The sequence below is a fragment of the Ambystoma mexicanum genome, chromosome 8 (assembly GCF_040938575.1).
Source record: "Ambystoma mexicanum isolate Mex_15411 chromosome 8, UKY_AmexF1_1, whole genome shotgun sequence".
NCBI lineage: Eukaryota > Metazoa > Chordata > Amphibia > Caudata > Ambystomatidae > Ambystoma > Ambystoma mexicanum.
In genome coordinates, this window is record NC_090929.1 from 304,566,718 (window position 1) to 304,584,257 (window position 17,540).

A 17,540-nucleotide genomic window follows, 5' to 3' on the forward strand; every position below is an offset into this window, starting at 1 on the left:
CAGAAAAGAAGAACTCCTGATAGCAGTTCTGGAGCAACTTCGGATTGCGTTTACTCACACTAGGCTATTCAAGCCACATATTACCTCAAATGTTCCTTTTTGACCCTTGAATCACTTAGAATCTCTCCAGCTGCCGCAAACTTCACTTGAGGGTCAATGTTTACAGAGGTGTGTTGTGATTTCAGGGCAGTTACAATGCTTCGCGAAGACCCCTCAAAATTCCTTCATTCTCTGGAAGAAGGTTTAAGGGGCCTGTGAATTTCTTCATGGGGATGTTTGCCCATGACTAGTAGGTTGCAGCATGCAGGTCATTGAACATGTCTTTCTTTCCTCTTCTTCTGCACAAACTACCCAGTTGGGCAAAAGGATGCCGCCAGGCTAAATCAGCCAATGAACACCCACCATAATTTAGAATTGTACAAATATTGTTTTTCATCATCTGTGTTTTCGTTTTGGGTCGACAGCTAGACTTTTGTCCTTTTATTTTAATGTCAATTAGTTTGTCATAGAGAAACAGAAATATCACCTGGGATACAATATAGGCCTGCTACATCAGTGTCCCCCACACACAACCACACCTATACCAGCAATGTACCAGCCCCTTTTAGTCCCATGTTTACATTGAAAAATCTCTACTCCCTCACAGGGGTCCAAATAACTACCCAAAATCGTGAGCGAGAAAGAAAGAAAAAGAAGCTGGGACTATTCAGCTTTTTGGGCGTGCCTGCTATATACAAATGGACAACATGGAAGGTAGGTTGGGCCCTGATTTTGACAGTGTCCTGATAGTACCGTTTTGTGGGAGGGACCATCACTCCCCAGCTACAAATCTTGACTTCACCTTGCCAAGACAGATGGCGGGCAGGTCAATGATGACTTAGAGTTGCAGATCCTGGCGCACTGTTCAGAAGAGGCGGAGTGATGCATGCACTGTTTCCTATAAGATCTACAGGAATGGAAGGTATAACACAGGGCAGCTTGTGTGACTGCTCCTCCGTAGACAACAACCACAATGTGGACTCTTGGCCACCAAATTGTTGTATGCCTTTGCTGGGTGAAACTGTGTAATGCTGTAATCACTGAAAGCGCCTGTCCTGGTGAGTGTAGACACATCTTTTTTAACAGTCATTGTTTTTATTGTCATTGTTTTATTATTATTATTATTATTATTATTATTATTATTATTATTATTATTATTATTATTATTATTATTAATATTACTGTTGTTATTAGAGGATTCCAGTTGCTAATTTGCACCAACCAGAAAAATGTAATCTTCCTTCTAATGTCACTGTCTCACTTCTCTAAAATACATGGTGCTGTAAAAATCGCTGTATTCCCCTTTGTCCTTATTGCCTCCTCTGGCAAATTCTGGAAGACCTCAAGGCAAAGGAGTGAGCAAAATATGAAAAGAGCCATTCACTCTTTTTGGAAATCAAGGAATGTTTGATGGTTCCTATGTTTTTATTTATCTCTTGTAACTCTCCATATTTAAAAGATGATGCTAAAAATAAGTCACGTTTATGGGCACCATTGGGCACCATTGGGCACCATTGTGTCCCCATCTGGAAGACAAAAATGAAAGCCGGGTTCCCAGAGGTTTCCCTCATAGGGAGGCGATCTGAAGCAAAGGACGAGTGAATAGGGGACAGGCCACGGAGCACGCCTCTGAGATGACACCGTGAACATGTAAGTGGTGCAAGTGAATGTGGCCATGCGTGTGCAGTTGGGTACAGGTACACTGTGGCTGGTCTCAGTTGCTATGGAGAGAACATCCATGTAAGAATTACCATCATCCCATTTGGACTTCTTTTTGTTACTTTTCTCTGAAATCCGTTTAATTACTACTTGATTGTATCTGATAGAAGCTGGTCAAAGTGAACCTTCAGAGCACCTCAAACGTCCCTTTTGACTTTTGGTTGACTTTGAATCTCTGCAGCAGCCCCATACTTCCCTTGAGGGATGAGGCTTTCAGAGAGAGTCATGTGAGATTCCAGGGTAGTCACAATGCTTATGTAAGAGCTTCCACAAAATTCCTCAAATCTCTCGAGAAAGGTTGATGGGCTTGTCAATTTCTTTTTGGTAAGTATTCTCATGACTAGGAGGATGTCCCATGGCAGTCCTCAGTCATGTCTTTCCTTTCCTCTCCTTTCTGATGCTTCATTGATTCAAACATCACCGACGGGATCCTATGTGCACTAATGGAACTGCGAGTTTGTGGAAGTTCACCCCCAGGCAGGCGCTCCAAATCAGATTATTGACAGGAAAAATGTGTTTGTCAGGTTTATTCACATCATAAATTCAAAAAGGAGTTGAAATGTACACAAACACTTAGGTTTCATTCTGGGTATTAGTAAGTGACTTGTGCACTTTCTTACTTGAAATACAGTGACATAGTTAACAATTGACTCCTATTGGTGGAAAACAAAAAGAACTGCCAACTCTGTGGCCAACAGTTTGGCCCATCCAGGATTTATCAAGTCAAACAGGTAATTAAGTCAATTTAACATTTTGAGGAGCCATGAAGTCAAAATGAGAACATAATCGAACATATTTCGTTAGTGTGGGTTACGGCACACTTTTGTGTTGCGTTGTATAAGACCATTGCTTCAGCGGCCAATTGGAAGGGCTGTTTCCTATATGATCTATCACTGTTGGTTTAAATCCTGATCAATGTCTGCCCTGGTCGTGATCAGCATGGCTCATCCCCGTTCAGTGTTGGAAGACTAATACTAATTGAACGGCTAAATGGCCCAAACCACTTAATCAAATGTTTATGAAATTGGTTCAAAAAATTTTATTGGAGTTAGTTCAAAAAGGGTATGCAATCAAAAACAGTATATGATGCCAATACAAAATAAGCCAATTAAAAAAGACATAGAGACACATTTTATTATGTTAAAAACAAATTCATACTTACATTCCGTAACCACACAAAAGCCTCACATCAAACATACCTTAACATGCATTCTGCATATAATAAAATCAAAGTAAAAAGTAGACAATAAGAGCATAACAATGCCATTGACAGCATCTGATCCTGTCCGACATATACTGTTAACCTACTTAACTACTGCTTGTAAAGACCCTGTTACACAATTTACATCGTAAGATCAGAGAGAAAAAATACACCCCATGCCACAGAGTTCATTTGAAACCGTGCTCCCACTGTGACCCCAATCTCGCGTCCAAGCCTTATCAGCTACTGCTGAAGAGCCCAATTTTGCATGGTGGGCTCATGCAACACAGAAAAAGGTTTCCATTTGAAAATGGACTCCTGCGTACACAAGAGGAATTTCTATAAATGAAAATGACTAAAGTTAGAGTGTTGAGGCTCACTGTGTGCCCACTTGCAATTACCAACGTTCTTAGCAATTCTCCACAGAGAGCATCTGTGGTACCCCAGTCTGACCATGCCTTTGTGTCATCCCGGTGCAGTCGCTGGAAACGCAGATAGCCATTCTGGCTCCCCATCAGCAAATCTGTACCTCTAGTCTAGTTTGCTGCAAACACATTGGGAAAACAACTCCCGTCAGATTTTAGATTTAAAAAAGTAGTCCCATCCGCCAACCAAGTCTAGTCTTCCTTGGCGCTCGTCCTGAAATTCCTATGAAGGATTTGACTTCCATAATGCTGCGTTAATATGCTGTAAAAGTACGGCGTTATGTGATGCCACAGGCCCGTTGGTTTGCTAGAGTGCTGCACGAAGCAGGGCACAGAGCACGAAAGACCGTCATGATTAGTCCAATGCTATGGATATGCACAGCCGCCATCTTAAAGTTCCAAAAGTGGAGGAGACTAATCATTAACAGCATGTCAGTTGAACTGGGACCACCTAAAAAATATTTGCACATTTATAAGGTCCAAAAAACATGGGCTAGGAAGGTTCTGCAACAGTCCCAACAATCGTATCCCAACTGGTGAGAAAAATGAACTGATTTATTATTCTTGCCCACCTGGTCCTGACAGCTCACAGATCTAATGAATCACCAAGCGGGTGGGCAATGAGCCAAACACTGATAAATGAAGGCCATGCTGCTAAAGCTAGCCTTTTACAAAACAGCAAACGGAACAAACAGTTTGTTTAAACCATGAGCGCCGGCCACTGTAAGTCTTCATTAAGGCCCAACTCATGAGTTCTGAGGCAATGAATAATTTCTGTTCTACCTTAAATAGGCAGGTTGCCATGGGAACATTGTTAGACTCAGATCTCAGTTGGTCAATGACCAGCAATTTGAAATCTTCAAAACCATGCCTTTTCTCAAGAAAGTGTTGCACTAGAGGTGCTGTAAGGACACCATTCCTGATTCTACTGCGGTGCTCACAAGTCCTAATTGAAAACGTTCTGGTAGTCATGCCAATGTATAATAGGCCACACTGGCACTTGATACAATAAACCACATTTGTTGAATTACAGTTAGCCTCAAAGCCCAATGGAATGAACCGTGAATAAACTCTGTAGGGGCCATGGTGAGAGAACAGATACTACAATTACTGCATGGATGGTGTTCTACTACTACATCAATCTGTGATGCCCATGAAGCTTGAATAGTGTTTCAAACTAACCTGGCGCGATCAGGGTATATATATTTTGCATGGACCAACCTATATCAGAGGTTTTGCCTCTTTTCAATGTGCATAAGGACAAATGCGTCACACAACTTGGGCTGGTGACCATGCACCAATGCTTTCCAATTAGTTTCTTGATTTTATTTGCGTGTCTAGAAAATGTAGTGACCCACGCCAACTTGTCTGTTTCTGGACTGCGTTCGCTGGAAATTAAAAGAGCATCCCTGTTGGCATATCTTGCTCTTTTTGCAGCCTGTTTTATAGTTTTCCGAGGGGAACCCCTTTGCACTAACCTGGCTGATAGCCATTGTGTCTGCTCTGTAAAATCCTCCACAAAGGTACAATTGCATCTCAGGTGGAAAAAGGTAGCGTATGGCAGGTTGTCTTTCAAGACCTTAGGGCGTAGGTTAGTATACAACAACAAGGTAGTACGGTTGGTGACTTTAACGCCAAGATCCACTTTCTATGGGTATCTATGATATGGAGGTGTCACCCAGGTTGGTAGAGAAGTCTAAATGGGATGAAAAACGGTCTTTCTTGGGCAAACCTTTTGACCCTGTACAGCTTTAGCATGCCAAAAGCATTTTGTGCTGGGGATAAGAACATGGGATTTACTAGAATTAGCTACGGTCACTCTTCCAACATAGATTACATGTTTGCAAATCAAGCAGCCAGAAAGCTAGTCATTGGTATGTGCATTTCTATTCCTGGGGGGAACAACCACTTTCCATTGTGTACTCTGTTAGATATAGTGTTGGCTGATAAACCTCTGGATAATATTGGTGCGGTCGCTTTAAGTGATGCACACAATTGCTTCCGTGGAACCCGCCTACATTAGTAAAAGCCAATGAAATGGCTATAACTGAACTTGCAAGGTTTCTGCATATGAATTCTATGTGCAATATTTATTCCGACTCTAGGAGTTTGATGTTATTTGAAAATGCCTTAAGCAAAATAATTAAGAAGGCACATGTGTACAGGAAAATTAAGAATGACTATGCTTTCGGTAGACCATCTTGATACCGAAGGGTCACTTCTAATTGGGTAATACAAAGTGAAAAATGTAAAATGAGGGCAGATTTAAGGAATATGGTTAAGCAATCGATAAACTACGGTTTATTCCAGCTGTTTATTGCAGCAATTGATTCATATTTGCGATGGGCATTACCACGAATACAGGAACTTTCTAACTAAGTTATTTTTTCAACAGTTCCAGCTGGCGAATAAGAGAGCTATGGTGTCTCTGATGAACTATGTCCCTTTTTGGTGTGATGGTCAGGCTGTCTAGTTAAATGTAATGTTGATGGATGATCCTAGAGGTTGACCTGAACGTTATATACCATCGGCTCTGAAAATCAGGGAAAACAAATATGTTGTTTTATAATCATTGTATTTCCTAATGAATTTATGTATTCATACATTGGGTCATATTCTATGTGCACGTCTTCACTTGCATTTATATATTAGTTACTGGATTGCTCTATACCCATTTATTTGTGATATTATTGAATTCAGTACACCTCTTTTATAAATATTTTACCATCTGGAATTAAACGAATATTGATGGATTGATGGGTGTAGTCCACCTGAGAGTCTCGGGCTTACCTTCCAATGCTCCTCCTGAAGACCTGTGTGATGAAAAGGTACTAAGAGATGACAGACTCGGATGCAGAATTTAAAGTCCAGGTTTGCCCAAGGGGCATGTTGGATACCAACAACATTATTTAATGATAGTGGCGGACAGGGTGGCACAGTCTTTATCATGCTATGATCCAGCCAGACCAGGGAAACATTTTCCACCCGAAGATGAAGTAGAAGGGAGTTAGATATTAGGAACACAGGATCCTCCTGCTTTGTGATTTGAGTCAAGCAACATTGGCTATAACGAAGGTTCATTTGGGTCTGAATAAGCTGATAGGGAAGCTAGGGGTTTTGGCCATGCTTTATCATGTTAAGCTCGCAGTGGAGCCTTACGAGGCGAGGATATTATTTTCACAGGTGGAACAGGTCAGATCCTTTTTCATATGGTTTGTGACTTAGAATTGCTTGCGCTGCCATTTTTCTGATAGTTGCTTGATGAGGTATTTTCCCCTAACATGGTGCTGAAGGGCTAATTCAAGTGTGAAGACATGGTTGGGGTATTTCCTGGGGTAAGGAAATGGTGAGTAACAGGGACAGGGTCCTCTTCCCAAAATCTTGGGTCCTTTTTGGGACTGTTCTGAAGTTCTTCTGTAGTAGGCACCTGCTAGAGCTTTTCTGGTGTACACAGGGATCGGACAAGGAGACATTGTAGTGTTGTTCAAGTTGTGGTTGTTCCTTTAAAACTGCTGAATTGGTTCTGTATTGACACCTAGCTGACATTGGTATTTGTTATTTCACTTTAATAAATATACTGACATTAAAAATAGTAACAAGTGTGAAGTGCATCTACCTGTGAGCCCAACACAAAAGACAACTTCATTAAGAAAACATGTTTACACTTTTTAAAGTGTTGTGGGTGTCCATTAGCTGGTTCAGCATGGTGGCATCCTTGTGAATGGTGGAGTCGATGATGAATCAGAAAGGATATGAATGAAAGGTAATCAGTGATGACTGGTGTTGTGTCCCTGTTTGTCTTGGCAGATTTCCATAAAAGAAGCTCATGGGCCACTGATAGTATCCTCCAGAGATATGAGGAATTTTGAACGGGTTCTTGGAGAAGCATTGTTACTACCCTTGAACCCCCACAAAGGTGTTTACAAATCTCGACTCTAAAGGGAAATTCAATACAAGCAAATTGCTTCAAAGTGATTTGAGGATCAGAAAGGGAAGTTTGGTGCACTCTGCAGGTCTAGGTTACTATGTATAGAGTAACATAATTCAGAGAAAGGTTACGAAAAAGTCCCAAAGAGTTAAAATCCTGTATAGTAACGTTTGAATTCTACATTTCTGAGTTTGTAATCTAAATTCTTAAACTAAACTCAAATTTCTCTTTGCAGGGATTTGCATTGGATTATGCAGGATAAAAGCTCACTCTCTGTATCTCATTGCATAGAAATTTGTAAATAACTTCTATGTGATTGTGAAGCAGATGATATGCTCTATGTAAGTATGGATATAGAAGAGAACTTCAACACAAAAATATAAATGATTTCAAAGTGTAACGGGAATGGAGAATAAAATGGATGCTCTCCTCCGTTATGTTATGAAATTTCATGGCAAAAGCATTAGAAGACCTTTTCAGCATTTCAATTCAACCTCTGTCCTACCCTTGAGGTTGTCAGGCAAAGATTGGGACTCTCGCGGATTTCCTGTATCTTCCATTTTTGCAATCACCCTGATACGGTGGAAACTATGGAACATTTATTATTATATTTTCCTGTATTACATGTGCAAAGGATAACCTATTTTGGGAAGTTTGTGTATAAAACTGCTTTTCTTTCATCTATTTATTTTTGGAACCAAATTGTGAGGGGCGATGAACTGTCCCAAAATGTAGCTATAGTACAAATCATTTATGTACTGTTGCCATCAAAAAAGTCCTTCACATTGTAAAATCTATTCTCCTCATTTTTCTTGTATTCATTACTGATATTTTGTGGTGTCTAATGTATTCATTATGGTTATCTTTAATATTGTGATTATATGTGTGATGTATATGTGTAAAGGTTATCTTTTTAACTATAACACAATAAATAAATAAATAACCATTCAATTTTATTCGGCCATAAGGCCATCAAAGTACAACATAACACATATCAAAACAAACAGATTGCACCCAAACCCTTCCAGACCCACACCACGGCCCAGAGGCAACTTCCCATGGATCATGTGTAGTCTCATCGAATGGGCCGAAGAACACAGACCCTGACACCATGGTTTAATCGCCACACCCTTTTCCCCAGAAGAATTTGGCTCCAGTGAGCGACTGGCATTGTGACTTGATTTCCTGGGAAACAGCGTTGGAATGCGGATAGGGACTTATTTTAATTGTGTTATATGATGATAGACAGCGTCTCACAGCAAGGCCCAGAATGCCTTGCACCACTCTTTGGTCCTTCAATTCAACTCACATAGAAACAAATTCAGACCCATGGTTATCGTGCAGTCTTGTGCAGGTGACATTATCATCACAAATTTGTGATAAACAACTGCATGTCACTCGAAACCAGTGGGAACATTTGTTAACTAGCAACTCCCTGAATTCTGTATAATCTCAAGAGGCTTTTGGCACTTTATGCAAAAATACCTGGCCTCCTCCCGCATCCTTTTATGTTCCACCCCTTACCCAGTCCGAAAACAGGAACCCCCTTGATTGTGACACTATCTGACCCTCCACACGGCCTACCCACCGTGGGCATCCCCTCAGTCCTCCAAACCACACTCCCACGTACACTACACTGGAGTGGCTGCATGTTCTTTTGCTGCTTGAGTGGGATTGGACCATAGCTGCGTAAAGCAGCAGGTGCCACTCTCGCTTTGTCCTCGAGTTGGACACCTGGGGCGTCAGTGCAAACGGTGAGGTCTCCAATCACATCCGACTTGTTCCAGGGTTTCACATTTTTGCAAACCTGCTGGCAGCTGAAGGGCCCTTGTGACAATCCCTGTGTTAACCTTTGCTTTTGAATTATACTCCTCTATAGATCATCCTCCCCTTTGATCGTTGAGGACCAGCAGTGTCAGTTTCTTTAGTTCAGCCAATCCTGCTAGGATGAGAATACACTTGCATCCCAGTGATTCTTTTGGTCTCTTGTCTGGCTGATCATAGTTGAGAGGACGAACAGGGGAGAGGAGAGGGACAGAGGGACGTCAGGGTCAGGGACGTGGAGGAGCTTATATGCAACTGGGAAGCATTTGCGACATACAAGACAAAAAACGTACCTTGAACAGAGTCAAATAATGAATCCTCTGCCTGGGCCCTGTTGAGGTGTTACTGCTGCATCGCAGTCAACTTCGTGAACTGCACAAGCACCGGAAAAATTGATGGCAGTTGTAGCTAGATTACGAGGAAATTTAGTGTCAAAAGCAGCTATGCGGATCTCCGAAGGGTTGCTGTCAAGTTAGAGCTTTTCCCTGCACTGCAACTACCGCTGGAAAGTGATGCAGTTTAGAAGTTTTTGGAATATGTGAAGCATCCTTTTCCAATAGAACCCCACCTAAGCCACCCCCTGAACCACCAACAAAGCCGCCAGAGAAAGGTTCAGGGCCGTGGGTGGTAGAGCTAATGGGAACGCTGAAAGCACTGGTGTTTCCCGCTGCTACCAGCACTTTCCAATTGAATTGGCATTATCTCACTCTCAGTTATTCTACTCACCGCTGCATCCATGTTGTCCAAATTGTTTCAGAGGAAGTAATCAATTTTTTCGATGAGTCTGTACGCGTCTCCCATTAGCATTACGCGGCTGCACTGTGCATTAAGACTGGCAACATTGCCGCCCAGCGCAGTAGATGGCTGCAACAGTTTCCTTACCACTAGTTTCCTTTTATCAAACAGCCTTCTCTGCTCACCCTTCTCCTGCCACTGGACAGACATCAAAGGGCTCTGTGGTGAGGCTTATAGGGGAGAACCAGCCTCTGCCAAGCAGGCCATGATTAGCCTCACACCGACTCTGTTCAAGTAAGATTGCGGGACTACAAGCTGGCCACTTGTAACCCCCTGCACTCCCCAGGCCGCACTCTGACTTAGCACTGCACACCTTTTCACAGATCCACAGCCCCTCACTCTGTGTCTATCCTTATCCCTGCACTTGTCTGGCCTCTTCGTCGCTTGTTGTGCTGTTGATCTGTGCGAGACACTGCAAATTCTAGCAGACACCCTATGCATCCGCCAAACACCCCTGCAGGACCTCAACACCCCACGCCCTTGTCCGCTGGCTTTACCCTACAGGCTGTAACAGGCCCTCTTGAAGTGGGAGTTGGCGTGGCCACCAAGAAACAGGAAAGAAGTTGAGGGAGCCCCTGCGGGAGCTCAACACCCCACGCCCTTGTCCGTGGGCTTCACCCCACGGGCCGTAGCAGGCCCGCTTGAAGTGGGAGGGGGCGTGGCCAACAAGAAGCAGCAGCCGAGAGGGCATCTGCAGGAGCTCAACACCCTGCGAAAACCTTTGAATTCAGGCATAGTTTAACATGAGGGCAACATAGGAGGGAACATACAGACAGACAAGACTATCAACCATTCCATCTGAGTTTTTTTTGCCAGTGTACAGATTATGATACATAACATAGGGAAGCAATAAACAAATCGGATCATTGGACTGTGCCCACACTTGCCCATCTAAATACATGGGGGGTGTGTACTTTGATAGGAACACTGTTCTCAACATAGTCTCGGGAGGAAAGCCCAGGGGCAACATGCTCGCCTTGGAAACAAGACGACCTGGAGCACCACAGGTTTGATCCCCGGGTCCACGCTTAGAAACCTCTGGGTATTAAGTGCGTTCTAAATAACCAATCATATATAAATAACCAATCATATATCCTTAACCCAGCGATTGGTTTCCTACTAGACTACCGTAGTTTAAAAATGTCTCTCCTAGTACATTAGGGCTCTATGCACCCAACGCTAAGTATGAAAAGACTTTTACAGGTAACGGGTAAATAGTGTAGTTTGAAAAAACACACACTAGCCAATATAAGGTGCATAGGGGTGTCTGTCACTAGCGAGATTCAGTAAAAAAGAAACTGCCCAGACACCTGTAACACTCATACAGTCTTTTAAATGTGGACACTTTTGAAAGCTGCTTGTATTGGGTTATGCATACTTTCTGACCCAAGTAAACCCGCCAGGTGTCCAACTAGAGCCACCCCTCCACGAAACGACTTACCTAGAGAAACAGAGTTGATTTCACAGAAGAACTGCCTCAATCACTGCTGTCCTTGCACTCTGACTGTCACACGCCTTTTTAAAATCATTTGCTGTTTCTGTCTCCGAACTTAATGCTAAGAGGATGTTCCATGCACTCGCCAGGTGTCCAACTAGAGCCACCCCTCCACGAAACGACTTACCTAGAGAAACAGAGTTGATTTCACAGAAGAACTGCCTCAATCACTGCTGTCCTTGCACTCTGACTGTCACACGCCTTTTTAAAATCATTTGCTGTTTCTGTCTCCGAACTTAATGCTAAGAGGATGTTCCATGCACTCGCTCCCTTTTATGTACACACCTATTTGTGCAGCCTCATGTCCTAGTGTCTTCTTCTAGGGGTGCACTGCTATTGGAGATGTCAAACTTTCTAATCGCTTTTTGCTTTTGATAATGATCCTGGCTCTATCACATCCCCTATTTCCAGCAGTATCTGGATGCTCAACATTCTGAACATCTCCTAACAATCCGGATTTGAATAACCTGGAGATTAATAAGAAACAAAGGAACAATGAAACATTCCTTTGATTACCAATGGAGTCGGTGGCATTATTCATACTGTACCCACCCCTTTGCTGTCAGACCACCCACACTTTTACAGAGAAAGGAGCCAGGGCAGAGGGATATAAAGTGTATTCCCAGGATAATACACTTTAAGGCAGTGGGAGAGGCGAGATTAGTTCCCACAGTAGGTTTCCTTTTTTCTGAGATTTGCAAATTAGCTGCTGGAATAGATTAATAATAGCAGCAATAATATGAACAAACACAGTTAGTACTTAGCTGTCTACTACTCACCAGGACAGTTGCTTCCAATCTATGCAGAATGGCTCAATTTCACCCAGATGAGGCAAACGACAGTGTGTTGGCCTGAAATCCACATTGTTGGTGGTAGCTTATAAAAAAGCAGGTACAACAACTCTCTGTTGGCTCACCTTATAGCTATACCAACCATCTGTACTTGTGGCACTAATAACAAAGAATACATCTGTCACTCCACCTCTTCTGAGCACTGTGCCCAGATCCAACACTCCAAGCCATGGGTCCAGCTGGCACGCTGTGGTAATGATTTGCAGCTGGGATGTGATTGTCCCTCCTACGAACCTGTTCTTTCAGGACACTGCCTATCTTTCACTATGTTCATTTGTGTGTACAGAGCACCTCAGATTAAAGAACACCAACTGGGAGGTTGTTTACTCAATATCGAATCCAAACGGGAACAGGGTCATAGGTAGTGGTGAGGTAGATCCTATGAGAGGTGTAGAATTTATTTTTTATTTTTATTTAACATTTTTAAGGCGCTCACACAGCCCGCAGGCATCGAGGCGCTGTTACAGGAATTGTTTGCTTTGTAGTTGCGCAATTGTTTTTCTCTTAGTTGTGTATTTATAACGCGCTTAAACACCCAGAGGTTTCTAAGCGTGGACTTGGGGATCAAACCTGTGTTGCTTTGTGTCGTCTTGCTTTCAAGGCGCGCACGTTGCCACTGAGCTATCCTCCCGGGGCAATGTTCTCCCAGTCTGGAACTTGGGGTGATAGGGGTTCTGCAAGATCTGCAGCACAGAGTATGTGAAGGCTCTGATTGCTGATTTACATTTTGTTGATTAACATCATGATTTCTCCTCCAGTAACCACCCTCACTATGGAAGTAGTGATGGCACCAATGGCAGATCCTGGCATTTTATCCCACATCATATTGCAGACTATAACCTTCCAATGTGTTTTCCTTATTAATCCAGAAGTAACTACTAGAATACAGAGTTCTATGAGGTTAGATGTAGGAGTTGGGCCACCATTTCACTGGCGTCATTGGGCACACGAGGAGCTCTCCTAAAGGCCAAGTTTATAAAAACAAACTCAAGAAAAATATGACAAAAATGGGTAGAGCAAGCCCCGACTAAAGAGGGCCACTTGTGGGGAGGGATCCCGGCAATGGGATCCTGGATTTGGCTCATCTCTTCATCATGTTTGGGTGATCCTGGATCCCTGGGTGTCTCCTGGGCAAGATACATAATGATGAGAAATGGATTGAGAGTCTGAGATTATTAACTCTAGGCGACTAATTTGTGGAGTTCAAATCACACCCTTTCCACCTCAAAACTTCATGGGGACAGTGCGTAGAGGCCAGCAGTGTCCCAAGAGCGAGCATGCAAGTAGGGGATTACACTGGCAAATAGAAGAGCACTCGCAGGTGGGGACAGAGGTTGCAAGCGGAGAACCGTGAAGTAACTGGGCCTGTTGTTAATCTGCTCCTGGTAGGAATGTGTCCTGACTGCAAAAATAGACGCACACCAGGAAAACTGCTTGGATTCCTCTGCCCCGATGGTGGTGTCCTACTGGCTGATGGCAACGTACAGCGATCCTGCTAAATTCCATCATCTTGGCTTAGTACAGACACAGTAAATGGCTGAGCAGGGACGAAAGGAGAGGCATGGTGAATTCATCATGCCTTAGAGTGCTGCTTCAAGAAAGGAGCAAAAGGAGGTGAGTACTGAGGATTCCACAGGGGAGGAATAATTCAAGGAGAGGGGAGAAACACCAAGGAATTCTATGGCAACCTCCTGGAAAAGCTGTGGCACCCAGGTTGGTGAACCTATTTGGAAAACAGTCTCTGCAAGGCAGGTTGGAAGGCCTGGGGTTACCCACAGATAATGGGTATTGGAGTGGTACATATCATGCAGTGTGTCTTCCCTTTGATCATTGGAAGGAGATTGATTACTCTCCATCTTGTTACAGCTAGTATTACCACTAGGAATTGTTATACCTATGGAGGCCTTGGCCGCATATCCTTCCAATGACTGTATATCAAAGTATATAAATACATTGATTCGGCATGGCAGAATGCTAAAACACAGTAGCCTCAGAAACCTACACATTTCATTGCCGGGGTATGCAATTATATAGTCCTGGGTTATGGTTATCGTGAAGGCTTGTTTTGCGTAATCAGCTGAGGTTGTTTAACCTGAGAAGTAGTCAATGTTGTTACGCCAGTCCCAGTTGTAGATTGTATTTTTTATTTAAGTGCATAATACATGAGCATTTAAATTCCTATCTGGCAACCAATCTAAGCTGAGAAATAAGTAATTACAAGTTTTAACATATTGCTTTATTGCCGTATTCTTGCAACTCCAAATTAATTTGCCAAGTATACCCTGGATAGAGTTGCCTTGTGACTTGTAAAGTTTTATAAAGAGTGCGTTGCATTTATATAAGATCATGGTGCCTAATGAGAGGAGTCCCAATTAAAGACTCATTGCTTGAAATGGGACACTTTGTTGAAGGTATCATGGCGGCTACATAAGACTCCTTCAAGTATGTCCAACCAAGTCCAATGATTGTCCAAACAGTTTTTTTTTAATAATCTTGCATTTAAGGTTGCCTTTAATAATCTTTTAAGGGAGATGGGGGTGTGATCCATCGGGAAGATGTAATCAGCGTAATGCATGTGTGGTGTGAATTATTGGCATAAAGCTATACAGTACACATCCCTGTTTAACGCCTGAAGAAGCCTGGCAGTATGGAGTCTAATTTTCCATACTATATAGCTGTACTTTTATGTTAGTGCCAGTGTATAGCTATTTCATCATGTGGAGTAGATCAAGTTGTATTCCCCAATGCGTTGATTTTTCCAAGAGTATGGTTCAATCAACTTCGTCAAAAACAAAGGGGAAATCTACAAAAGCTACATAGAGAGGGGTATTTCTACGTTTTCGGCTCCCTTCACACGGTATTGACCAACCCTACATCATCGTTAATCAGGAAAAAGATGTGTTAGTAAAGAAATGATAGTCTTCACAATCAATGATGAAGATATAACAGGACAATTTTTTTAAATCAAACTGTAGGTTGTAAAGCTTGTTTGAATGTTAAAGGTATCTCGTAAACTGTGGCCTTTTCTGTCATTTGGAAATGGGAAGATCAACCCTTCCCACAACTGATTACCACATTGAGGGACTACCCAATTTCACTTTTAGACTGTGGCCTAACTAGTTGGTATAGTATTAACAGAGTTAACAAAAGAGTGTTCGGGCAGACTGGATTAAGTACCTACCTCTATTCATCCCCAATCTGTTAAATATGCCTTGATTTCTTGACCTACCGTTAGTTTGGATTTTATGTAAATCATATTTGCAGCGAGAGTTTGCAGAAAATGCTGTTCCTAATCAATGTAAGGTTCCACTTCAGAAAATCTGGCAACTAATTGCCTTTTGGTGAATTCCAGATCGATTAGTGCATCAGAAATAGATGCAACAACTTGATTCCTGCCTTCATCAGGACTGCACCTAAAGGTCTTGGTTATCAAATTGAATTGTGTTTTGAGGCACACTTGACGTAGCTTTCGTTTTGGGTGCGTAGCAGGAATATCGTCTTTTGGGCGATCAAGGGACTGCCTTCCCTCCCTTTCTCGAAGGACATCTTGCTCTTTGCTATGAACCATTATGGATGCTACTTGTCGGGGACCAAGAGGCTGTGAAACATCAGACTCCTGTTTTGTACACGGCTGTAAATTATGACTTTTCAGGGATTTCAGTTGCAAGGCCCAGTGCTGGTGACATCAGTGGATTTTTTCCCTTCAGTTTTTTCACCAAATTGCCACATAATTCACCCACCATTTATTAGAGTGTCAAGGGTAACCATAGTGTCAGAGATAGGCTCAGATTTCTTCTTCTCTAGAGGGTCACAGAAAGTGGATGTAGAATTTAGCATTTTAACACTTTGGCCAGTTACATACCTAAATGCAATTTCAACAGATACACAAGCAGTTACCAGGCTTGACAAACACATGAAGGCTTAACCAACAGGCTCCAACTCCAGCTCCAACTCCAAATCCCCCAATTGATTGGGCAGACATAGTTGCAGCCTATTCTCCACCAGCTTCTATCCATACAGGGCAAGAATCAACTTCACAACAAGACTGGTCTCCAGTATGTTCAGATCAGGTAATCCATCCCAAAAGAATTGTATCTGTAACTCTTGATTTGACCATAGCTCTCATGGTTCTCATTATAGTGATAACTGTGGGTGACGTTCCTTTTTATCCTGTGGCCTCGCACTGCCCCGCAATGCATCCTGACCTGCAGACTGCCCTTTGTGCCCCTCCTACGCTTTGCCCGTGAACGGGCTGAAGCAGGAATTCAGGGTTGCATGGTCTTTCGGCGCGTTACAAGCTCCTAGCTTCGACAGAGTCTTGCCCGCAGACTGCACTTTGTGACCTTTACATGCTTGTTGCTTAATCCAGATTGCACAGTCCTCCGCACATTACAGAGTCCTACCTGCAGACTGCCCTGTGTTTCTTCTTGTGTACTTCACAATTAGACCAATTTGAAAAATAAACCCAGATTCCCCTGTCTTCCACGTGTCACAGGGTCCTAGCTTCATCCAAGTTCAACAAGGAGTACTGGCTGCAGATTTCCCTTTTAACCCCCCCCCTCTCCTGTGGATATCTAGCAGCACCAGCCTCACATCTAGTTTGAGAATATTCTCAATGGTACCGTTTATAAAACCTACTTCTTAGGCCAGTGCTGCAGATGGCACCTCTTTCTAAAACTCTAAGGGCCATCTCTCTTGCCAAGAGTGAGCTCCACTTCAAATATCATGGCAGACAGGTTCACCAATTTGGCCTTCACGGGTTTCAAAGCAGTTTCAAATCACCTGCCTTTACATTTCTCCAAATATAAATCATCAGTGCCTGTAATAGACAACCTCAGAGCTTTCTCTCCTGTGAATATTTCCTTTCCTGGAGTGAGTGTGTCCTCAACTTTGTGACTAACTCAACACAATTCAACACAGTCAAGCCATCAATCACCAATTGGCTGTAATCATCATAAATCAACTCATATACGGAAATTAAACAAGTGAAAGTGCATGATCAGGAATGCATGATCTTATGTAACACGATTCAAGCCAGTAGGTATCATCAGGCTCGAAAAAAAGTCCATGAACTCTTCTTTCCTATAGTGACTTTGTTGCTAGCCCAAGCACATTCAAAATCATTGTAAGCAGTAGGGACATGGTAGACTGGCGAAGACACTCTCCATTGTTTTCTCTTCAGGTGGTTCATTAGCCGGCACATCCACTCCAGTCACCTGGAGGAGGACACTGCAGCCTGCAGGGGAGACCTGAGTGTCCCCTT

The 17,540-nt window shown here is 42.8% G+C and overlaps 1 protein-coding gene across 2 annotated transcripts in view; it reads left to right on the forward strand.

Annotated features, from left to right (window-relative positions):
- The first annotated feature begins 982 nt into the window (after window positions 1–982).
- LOC138471859 (ficolin-2-like) overlaps window positions 983–17,540 on the forward strand; it is a 522,856-nt gene continuing 506,298 nt past the window's right edge. For both annotated transcript variants that reach the window (XM_069609718.1, XM_069609717.1), the window contains exon 1: window positions 983–1,097. In XM_069609718.1, the coding sequence (XP_069465819.1) occupies window positions 1,013–1,097 (85 nt within the window). In that variant the 5' untranslated portion in view covers window positions 983–1,012. The remainder of the gene's footprint in view (window positions 1,098–17,540) is intronic.